Source organism: Harpia harpyja, chromosome 4, assembly GCF_026419915.1.
Source record: "Harpia harpyja isolate bHarHar1 chromosome 4, bHarHar1 primary haplotype, whole genome shotgun sequence".
Classification (NCBI taxonomy): Eukaryota; Metazoa; Chordata; class Aves; order Accipitriformes; family Accipitridae; genus Harpia; species Harpia harpyja.
Window position 1 is genome coordinate 65,143,092 of NC_068943.1, and position 10,667 is coordinate 65,153,758.

General features: G+C 59.7%; 1 protein-coding gene across 1 annotated transcript; it reads right to left on the reverse strand.

The window, feature by feature from the left end:
• Positions 1 to 5,186: 5,186 nt before the first annotated feature.
• OLIG3 (oligodendrocyte transcription factor 3) lies at positions 5,187 to 6,099 on the reverse strand. Its single transcript, XM_052785893.1, has one exon. The coding sequence runs from the start codon at positions 6,009 to 6,011 to the stop codon at positions 5,187 to 5,189; it is 825 nt and encodes a 274-aa protein (XP_052641853.1). The 5' UTR covers positions 6,012 to 6,099.
• Positions 6,100 to 10,667: the final 4,568 nt, after the last annotated feature.

The window sequence follows — 10,667 nt, forward strand, 5'->3', positions numbered from 1 at the left end:
TTTTTTTTTTTCCTCTGTGGCTTCAAAGAAAAACGATTTGCTCATTTGGTAATAACTGATGGGGACCATGAATTACCAAGCTAGCCCCCAGCCTAGTGTTTATCTCCTCGCCAATAAATCTCTAAACTGAAGCAATGAAACTAAGTAGTGCTGCTATTTCTGCACTTTATTTCCATATTAATCAAAACACAAGCCCACCCCCGCCTCCTCCCTGGCCCCATGTAGCTGGAGAAGACGCGACTGGTGAGGGGACCGCGTGGGTTGGACTCATCAGATGGGGAGTCCGGTGGGATGGGGGGGGGGGAGGGAGAAAAGAAACCCCACAACTGAGGGAGTTAAATCAAATGCCCAGGGCCTGGGGGATTGGTGTCAAGTTTGGGGCAGACCCCTGGAGGTGGGGGCAGTGGAGTCCTCCCCCACGGGAACTGGGAAGCACTGGGAAGGGAGGGGAAGCTGCTTCCCCCTGGGACTAAGAGCAGCGCCCATCACCCTCACGGCCCCGGCAGGGCCGGGACCTGCCGGGAAGCAAGTACATGCAGAAGGGAAAACGAACAAGGTCCATCAACCTCAGATATATTTATATTTATATTTATATTTATATTTATATTTATATTTATATTTATATTTATTTACATTTGTATTTGTATTTACATTTACATTTACATTTATATTTATGTGTTTGTGTACACGTGTATGTATTTGTTATATGTGCACGCAGCCATTACTTATTTTTGTGGAGAAAAATAAACGAATTTCCAGAGAGCACAAAGGCCCCGTCTATCTCAGGAGAAGTTGCCCATGCTGAGCCGAGCCGAGCAGAGCCCAGCCCAGCCGAGCCGTGCCATGCCGAGCCACCCCGGCCCCGCAGCCCTGCCACGTCCTGCCTGCCCGGTCAGGCACAGACGAGCCCAGAGGGCGGGCGCTGCCAGGCTCTGCCACCGTCGGATCTTTCCCCCTTTCCTATTTCTAACCCCCAACCCTTTCTTTTCCCCCCCGCCTTCTTTTCTTTTCATTTTCTTTTTTTTTTTTTAATCTTTTTTTATTTGTCGGTTGTCTTTGTGGGGGAAACCCTCCCAAAGAAAAACCCACCGTTCCCCCTTCTGTCTCCATGAGCAGCTTCACCAGAAGTTGTTCCTTTTTTTTTTTTTTCTCTTTTTTCTTTTTTTCAGGGGAAGGGAAGGGAAGGGAAGGGAAGGGAAGGGAAGGGAAGGGAAGGGAAGGGAAGGGAAGGGAAGGGAAGGGAAGGGAAGGGAAGGGAAGGGAAGGGAAGGGAAGGGAAGGGAAGGGCCGTCCCTCCTGCCGCACCGGTGCAGGAACCCGAGGCGAGGAACAGAACCCGGAGAGACTTGAATTTCTGTTGATCAGACCGAAGTTTCTCCCCGGCCGAGAGCAGGCGAGGAGACCTCTCCGAGCGCGCCTCCTCGCCCGCGGCATCGCATCTCCAAGTCGCTCGGGGTTTCCCCACCCGACCCATCGGAAAGGAGAAGGGAACGGCATCTCTGCGGATGCTCTTTCCCTTTCCCCCTCTCCACGGGCCAGGACGTGAAACCAGGGAGGCGAGAAGCCTGGCGTTTCACTGGCACCGCTCGGGGCACGGTGCTGCCGGAGAGGAACCGGGGGGACGGGACATTTATCGCCCCTTTCCTGGGAACTCAAAACCCCGGCTCAGCCCCATGCGACTGCTCGGTCCCTTTTGCTGCGGAAAAGCACGAAGCGGCTTGCGCGCCGTTCCCTCACCCTTGCTCCGCGGCTGGAAAAGAGCCCGGGGCTCCCGCGAAAAGCGAGGCAGAGCCCGGGGCAGCTGCGGGTGGCTGGGCGGGGATCAAATGCCCCCAGAGAGCTTTTGCTCAGGCAACGGGCACTCCGTCCCCAGGACCGAAGGGGCCGAGCCGCAGGGATGCTCTGGGGAGGGGCAGCGCGGCCGGGGATCGCGGCGGGTCCCGAGCACCTGGCTTCGGCTCCGGAGGGCTGCCCCGGGACGGAGGGGTGACTTCGTCCTCCTCTCGGCTGTAAGTTACAGCCCAGCCCCGTCGCAGGCTCCGCAAGCTGTTGGCAGCCGCAGCTGTGGGGCAGCCCCAGGCAGAAGCAGCCTCGTCCAAGCCTGCCCCGCTCGGCCCGGTCGGGGAGGAGGATGCGGGGCCGGAGAGGAGGATGTGGGGCCGGGGGGAGCCGCGGCTTTGCGCCCCAACCGTGTCAGCCCCGCACGGAGGGGGTGCGCCGGCGACGGTCGAGTCCGCTGCGGAGGGGCCGGCAGCCCCGCGGCCGGACTTGCACCCCGCAGCCCGCTCCCCACAGCCAGAGCGGCCCCTAGCCCCTTGCCCCGACACGCCGCCTTTCCCCCCGCGTGTCTCTGCCCTCCTCTCGCTTTCCCTCCGTCGGGGGTGCAAGTGCCTCTGGCTGCCGGGGCCGGGCAGGAGCTCCCCCCCCCCAGCCCCTCTCCCCGGGACGGCGGGGCAGGCGCCAGCGCCCTGCACAGAGCCCGAAGCCCCGCTCCGGCGGCCCCGTGGGGGTCACCCCCACCGCGCCCCCAGGCCCCCTCCCCAAGCACAGCCCCTCCCGGGGCCCGGGCTGCAGCCCGCACTGCCGTGGCCCCCCCCACTCTCCACACCGTCTTCCGCCCCCTCCCCGGGCAGCGCCGGGCTCTCCTCCGGCGGGACTCCCTCCCTGCTGCCTGCTGCCTGCGGCCAGCGGCGCCGGCCCGCTGCCAGCGCTGGGGGGGTGTGGGGGGGCGTGGGGCCGGGCACCGCGGTGCCTTGGGCAGAGGCGACAACCCTCCTGGAAGGCGGACGAATCGTGCACAGCTGAAAACTAAAAGGAAGGGAAGGGAAGGGAAGGGAAGGGAAGGGAAGGGAAGGGAAGGGAAGGGAAGGGAAGGGAAGGGAAGGGAAGGGAAGGGAAGGAAAGGAAAGGAAAGGAAAGGAAAGGAAAGGAAAGGAAAGGAAAGGAAAGGAAAGGAAAGGAAAGGAAAGGAAAGGAAAGGAAAGGAAAGGAAAGGAAAGGAAAGGAAAGGAAAGGAAAGGAAAGGAAAGGAAAGGAGGAAACTGCAGCATGTCTTGATCATCTTGCTGAAGTACTGGGAAGATTTACTTCAACCTGAGAGTGGCTTTTTTACAACATGGTGCGTTAGTTCAGTACGTTTTCGGGGCAAATATACATTCTTCTTTATATTTTCAAATGTTTGTGTATGCGTCCTTGTGTCTTAACGATGATTTGGTTGCTGCAGTGTTGCACAGCCCGCTCCCCAGCACAGGTCACGCAGAGGTGCCTTTCAAAAGTTGTTTCGCACCTCGATTTAAATCCCCCCCCTTCCCCCGTCACTACTCAGCTTGCGACTCAGGGGGAATCGCCTTCCCCGTGTTTCTTCAGGTCCCTCCCGGACACTTCCTCCGCGTAAGGCGGGGGGCCGGGGCTGCCTGGCCGGGGGGTGCAGGACCCGCTCCCATGTGCGGAGCCGGGGGTCGCTGGCAGCCGCCCTCCCCCGAGGGTCCCGCTCCTCTGCCCGCACCCACACCGCTCTGCTCCCCGCGGAGCACCGCCTCCCGGCGCGGCGGAGCTGCCTTTCCCAGCCCCCTCCCGCTTGCCATTTCCCTCCCGGAAAAGGGCTGACAGCTGGATCTCCAGGAAAAAAAAAGTTATTGCCCTGTTTTTACCTATAAAGGCACCTGCCACCCCCCCCCGCCCCTCCCCAGCTGTGCCCGCGGCCCGTCCTCCCGCCGCCCGGCACTGCCTGTCGGACCATCCATCGGCTTAGGAATTCCTGCCGACTTCCAGCCCGGCAGCTCGCACACACCGGGGGGACGTTTGGGCAATCGCTGTCGGGTTTGTCGCTGCTTCCGAGGCAGGGCGGCTCCTGAGCCACACAAGGAGATTTGCCAGCCTCCTCCGGCTGGGTCAGAAAAGTCGTGGCAAAACCCAAAGCGATCAAATACGGCGCCTTTCCTCAGCTTCTAGTCCCAGACAAAGGCGAAACAGGCAGCTTGTAATTAATTTTTTTTATTTTATTTGGAAATCTCATCCAGAAACACTGGTCAATAATAAATATATCGATAGTTATCAAGAATATATAAAAAATAAAGACACGGTGTTGTCTTTGAGGCCTTAACCAAAAACAAACAAACAAACAAACAAACGAAATTAATAATAACAGTATTTCAAGCAAACGCCCAGCAAAACGTACCGAAAAGGAAATGAACAACAACAAGGCTTCCGATGTAGTTATACGAGTCACTGATCTGGCAAGAGCTGACCCCACATGCAAAACCAAACCAAAACAAATGCAAAAAGCAGCAAACCCGAACAAACCCAAAGCCAACAAGAGAAACGAGCGACGAGGACCCCAGCCAGCCGAACTAGCACACTTCACCGAGAGCAGGAGATGGGAAAGTTTGCAAAACAGACCCGCGGGAGGGTTGTGCTGTGTTTTGCACTATTTCCCTCTTTATTTTTTTTTTTTAAGAGGACACAGAGGGAAGAAGAAGAAGAGCCGCAAACAAAACCGCATTGCAACCAAATCTGGAAAAAAAAACCCCAAACAAACAAACAAACAAAACCCCAAATCCACCCACAAAACTTTAGTGAATTCGCTCGGAAGTCCCTGTTGCCAGGGAAGCCGCCCATGGCCGGTAGCCACGGGTGGCAAGCTGCGGTGGGAAGCATGCATGCCCTCTCTGGGCTACCTCGGGCCGCCGCTGCGCTGCCGCAGCCGGGTTTGGAGCGGGAGGTTTCGGAGGTGTCGCCGTGCGAAAGGAAAGAAAGGAAAAGCCCGCAAAAAGAAGAAGCCCCAAACCGATCTCATCGTCAATTAGTAGCTGCGAACACTACAATGACAACCATGTCTTTTTTTTTCCCCTTTTGCATCCATTTTAAGGAATTATTTACATTTGATCACCATCAGCGGCATTATTATTATTATTATTATTATTATTACTCTTTTTACAACAGGGACTTTTTTTTTCCGGTTTAGTATAATAAGAAAACACCGCCCGAGGAGCCGGCTAAAACATTACCTTTGCAAGGTCCTTACTACACTAATCCCGTGTTACGGGGGGGGGGGGGCTTGGCGGGGCAGGGGGCAGCGGGGGCAGGTCCGGCGGCGGCGGGGGGGGGGGGCCGGCCGCAGCCCCCTCCCCGCAAGTGGGACCGCCGGCTCCGGCGCCGCCCCGGGGGCCGGGGGGGGGCCCGTCGAGTCACTTCAGGAGGTCCTTGGTCTCCCCCGAGATCCTGGCCATGTTGGAGGCGGTGAGGGCCGAGAGGTGGGGCGGGGGGGGCATCTGGCAGATGGTGCAGGGGCACGGCAAGCCCGCCCAGTGCTGGAAGCCGCTGCCGAGCTGCTGCAGGGCGGGAGGGGTCGAGGGGGTCTTGAGCAGGGAGTGGGGGGGGCGGATGGTGCCGATGGCCGGCAGGGAGGCGGAGAGGGAGGAGGAGGTGTTGGCGGAGGACAAGGCACTGCCGAGGATGGGGTGCACCTGGTGCACGGTGCCGGTGGCGTGGGGCGGGTGCCCGCCGGAGTGTCCCACCGTGCCGCAGTGAAAGGCCGAGTGGTGCCCCCCGTAGATTTCCCCCACCAGCCTCTTCATCTCCTCCAGGGAGCTGGTGAGCATCAGGATATAGTTTCTGGCTAGCAGGAGGGTGGCGATTTTGGACAGTTTTCTCACGGAAGGTCCGTGGGCATAGGGCATCACCTCCCGCAGTCCGTCCATGGCGAGGTTGAGGTCGTGCATCCTCTTACGCTCCCGGCCGTTGATCTTCAGCCGCAGCTGCTGCAGGTCCTGCTCGGAGAGCTGCTTCTTGATTTTGTACTTGCTGCCTTCCCCTCCGGCCTTGGAGCCGTTCCTGGAGAGGCCTTCCCCAGACATCTTCTGCACCAGGTCATTCTGGGTGGAGGAGACAGAGTTGAGCCGGCTGTCTTGGTGGTGGTGATGGTGGTGGTGGTGGTGGTGGTCTCTCAGGTACATCTCATCCATGTCTGGCGAGGAAGCTCTGCTGGAGACAGAGCTGGAGTCAGAATTCATTGTATTCGGGCTTCTGAGCAAGAAACTCTTCCCTGCTCTGGAAGTGGCAGAACAAGACAACTCTCCTTCGAAAAGCACTGAAAACGGAACGAAAAAGAAATAAACGGACGGCAGGGTCTGCCAGCGAAGGGCTGGAAGTGCTGGAGGAAGAGGAAAAAAGCCCCTCGGCCCCCTCTCTCACCAATCTCTCTCTCTCCCCCGGTTACTCAGCCTGTTTACAGGATGGCTAGTTAGTGTATGCTTGGACTAACCTCAGCCTGAAAAAGAGGGGCTTTTATAGAGCTGCAGCAGAGAGCAGAGACAAAAGGAGCCCTCCTATGTATAATGGTCTAGTTAGGATGACGTGCCATTATTCAGGGCGGTGCGCTTTGACTGTCCCATTTAGCAAGGACCCCTATTCATATTCATTGTGGTGCCACCCGGGACACCTCAGCCACGGACCATCAGGAGTCAAGGAGACACAAAACCCCTCTGATTGACACCGCACACCCATCGCTCCGTGTGCGCGCCATCTCCTCCCCCTGCCCCTCATTTCCAATATAAAACCGCATCCCGTCTACAGTAGGGAGGCGAGGGGCTGCGGGGGGCTGCGCGCCTGCTCGGGGCTGGCGAGGAAACCCCGGCCGCGGGCGGCAGCGGGCAGGAGCCGTCCGGGAAAGTCCCCCCGCTCCGGCGGGGGGTTGGGGGGGGGACGGGACGAGGGACGACACGACGTCGGTCGCCCCCGTCCTGCAGCGTGCCCGGCTCCAGGCGCGGCTCCCCGCTTTGTTCGCCTTTCCCTCCCCCTCCCCCGGTCCCCCCCGGCCGGGGTTTGTGGTGCGGCACCGGCTGGCCCTCGCCCGGCCGGGCTGGCCGCAATTGGCTCGTACCTGGGTCGCCGCTTTGTTTAAACGAGCGATTACTCGGGCAGCCTCCGCGGGAAGATGCGCGCTGGGAAACCCGCCTCCCCCCGGGCCAGCGACTCCCTTTAAATAAACGGGGAAAGCCGGGGTGCGGCGGCAAGTCGGTGTGCTTGGCGGCGGGAGGGGCGGCCGGCCGGGAGGGCCGGCTCGGGGGCGGGCGGCAGCCCCCGGCGGTCCGCTCGCCCCGGGCTGCGGCGGGAGGGCGGCGCGGCGGGGCGGCCGGAGCAGCCGTCGGCGGGACCGAGAGGCTGCCTTCGAGGCCGGGGACGGGACGGACGCAGGCGGGAAGGGAGCCGGCCCCGGGGGGCGGCAGAGCTGCAAAACAGCCCCCGGCGTTCGCGCCTGTAAGTAAATCGGCTCCGGGCACCGGCTGTAGCCTGGGCGGGACCTGCCGTCGCCGGCGGTGGGGCGGGGGTGCGTGGGGGCGGGCGGGGGGGGCTCTGCCGGGCAGTGCTGGCGGGGCACCTGGGGCAGGTGTCAGCGCCCCAGCTCTCGGCTGTGAGGAGCGTCCGCCGGGGACCAGCTCTGCCTCTGCCCCGGGGGCGGACCGTGGCCGCCTGCGGGGCTCTGCGGGGCCGGGGGGGGGAGCACCCCCCGCGGGGACGGCGGCAGGAGCAGCCTGCCCGAGCCCGGGGAAGGAAGGGAGCGTAGTCCTCCACCGCACCTTCCCAGCCCCCGGTGGCACCCACGCGGTGAGTGCGGGGCTGCCAGCCGGGACGGAGCAGGAGCCACCCGCGGCGGGCGGGCCCTGGCGCTCCCGGAGCCACCCCGGGTGCCCCCACTCTCCCGGGGGGAAACCTCGGGCTGAGGTTTCACCTGCCAACAGGCGCGTAGGGCCCAGGAGAAACCTCCTTGGCAGGACCTCGCTCCTCCATAAAGAGTCTCCAGGCCTCGAGGAGAGCGAGGAGCCAGGAAAAGAGGGACACTTCCATCCGACTTAACCGTGCTTAGTCTGCTGAGCAAAATTAAAGCCTTCTGATTTCAGCACTGTCAGTAAATCCCGCGGTGAGAAGGAGAAAAAGAAAAGAAAAGAAAAGAAAAGAAAAGAAAAGAAAAGAAAAGAGAAAAGAGAAAAAGAAGTGTTTGGGAGAATACATCAGAAATAACTGAACGCCACCTCGGCTTATCCCGCTGCCGCCGCGAAAGCCGTAAACCCACCCAGACTTGCCCCAGCTGAGAGCTTTGCCGGGCAAACAGGCAGGAAACGTGGCCGGGCCCGGGGCCCCCAGCGCCGTCCGCGCCCGCGGAGCCGGTGGCCGCCGGCCTCCGCACCCCGCGGAGGAGGCGCGGGCGGCCTCCCCTGGCCGCAGGGCCGCTCTCCGGCGGGTTCCCGGGGGCTGCCCGCTCCTCCCTCCGCCCTTCCCTCTCGTGGAGCCGGGATGAAGCAAATGAACAAAACTTGACACGGTGACCGGCTGCGGCGGCGGCAGGAAAACGCGCAGGATCGGGGGAAAACCCCGGGCCCGGGGCCGGCGGCTGCCCAGGGGACGGCAGCTCCCATCCCCCGTCCCCGCGTCCGCCGCTCCGGAGGAGACGCGCAGCTGGGTTTGGGGGAGTTCAAGTCCGACGGGGACAGAGAAGAGGAAGGCGAAAAGATGCCGTCGGGGGAAGCAACAGGAGGGGTCCCGTCCTCCCCTCCGGCAGGGCGGGCTGCTCCAGCGAACCCCGCTCCCCTCCGGGCCTGGGGCTTCTTCGGGATGGGCCGGCGGCCGATACCGGCCTACGGAGCCGCCGGTGCCACCGCGGGGCGGAGAGGGGCGGGCGCTGGGACGGGAAGGAAAGGTCGGGTCGTCACTCGGAGGAATATTACGAATATTTCTTCTCTTCCCCTTCCCGGCGATGGCTGCTCCCCAACTCGCCCAGCTCAGCTGGGCGGGCCAGTCCCGCGGCACGGCCGCAGCATCCCCCTGCCGGGACGGGGCGGCAGGGCTCGGCTCTGCTCGGAGTCGCCTTAGGGCAAAGGAAGGTTTTGGGAAAGTAACGCGAGGTTAAATCCCGGGCACGGGGAGCCTCGCCAGAGAAGTCGTTTCGGAAAAGGGCAACACTGCTCCAGCACGATTACTGGTTGTAACATTGCCTGGCGCGTCCAGCCTCCCCCGCTGCTTTCCTCTGCCGCTTTTACTTCGCTGATGCTGGGGAGAGATAGAGGGAGGGAGACAGGGAGACAGAAAGAAAAAAAAAGGAAGAAAAAAGAATAAAAAAAAAAGAAAAAAGAGGCAGAGAAAGAAAGGAAAGAAAGAAGGAAAGAAAGAAGGAAAGAAAGAAGAGGAAAGAAAGAGAAAAGAAAGAAAGAGAGAGAAAGAGAAAGAGAAAGAGAAAGAAAGGAAGGACGGAAGGAAGGAAGGGAAAAAGAGCAAAAAAGAGAAGAAAAGAAAGAAACATTGAGAAAGAAGGAAAAAAAGAAAGGTCTCAGCAGAGCAGAGCGGTGCGTGGGAAGTGCCACTCGTGGGCGCAGCCAGCTGGGAGGAAAGCCGCCCGGACACTTGCTGGCTGAGCCCGCGGGGAGCGGGGGAGCCCGGCCGGCCCGGCCCGGCGGCGGGCGGTGGGTGCTCTCGGCGGGGCGGGGGGTCCGCGCTGCCCCGGGGCCGGCTGGCTGCGCCCACCGCCTCTCCCCGTCCGGGCAAGTGCCCGCCACCCCCCTCCCTCCCACCCCCCGGCCAGGGGCATTTCGGAAAGGGCTGCAGAGGAGCTCCGGGCGAGCTGCTGTCCCGGTTCAGTCAACAGCAAAACTCCCCCCCCGACGCCGGCAGCGACGAAATGAACCCCCGGGAGTCAGAAATCAAACGTTTTCCTAATCGGGGAGTAGGAGAAGGGCGAAAATGGTAGCTGAGTGGTAGCTAAATCAAATTAACGTGCACTCCCCCGCCTTTTAATTCCTGTTTTCACAAAGGCAGCGAGATTTGGCGAGGGAGGGAAATGTGTTTTCTGTGGAAAGGCAAACTGCTCGGGAGCACACGGAGTACCAGGTGCGAGAGCATCCCGCACAGCGTCCGCGCCGGCATCGGTCGGGGCCGTGGGAACCGCGACCCGCTCGTAACCCAGAGCGTAATGGTAGCGGCACGACGGGCGGCTCACGGCACAGATTTGGTTTTTAAAGGCTTCTCGGAGTGGAAATCCTGCGTTTTCAAATATCGGATTTTAATTAATGGATGCACTTTAAGGCAGTGTCCGATTTTGTATTCTCATAGCGTTTGGTACGGAAATTGGATGTACTTTTCTCTTGCGTAGCGTTACTGTGAAAGAGTATTAAATCTTGCGTTTCCCTTGACTTTATTGTCCTGGCCGGCAACACAAAGTCGGATTCATGATATGAAGACTGGTTAAATCAGTATTATGTATTTTTCTTTTGGGTTTATTAGAAGGCTGTTAGCTTTTATGGTTTATGGCTATTAGTTTTGGCTATCTCTGTTTGCTTTTAATTTCATTTCAACATTTGACAACCGTACTTTCAGTATAAAAGTAGCTATAACTGTTAGCATTGTAATAAGGTAGTTGTTGATCCTATTGAAGAAACACAGATCACTGCGTTACAGGAAAGCTTTCAGCCAGCTGTCTGTGAGACGGGTGCTGCTAGGAACGGGTTGTGCTGTACCGCACTGTGTGCTAAAGCTGAAATTTGGTTGTTCTAAACGGTGTTCATTTTATTTTAGAGAGGACAGCCGAGATTCCCTAACCGCATGCTGATTTTGCTCAAAATACATTACTGGATTACGTTTAGGGTGACGGTATAGTTCAGATTGATAGTATCTCGTCA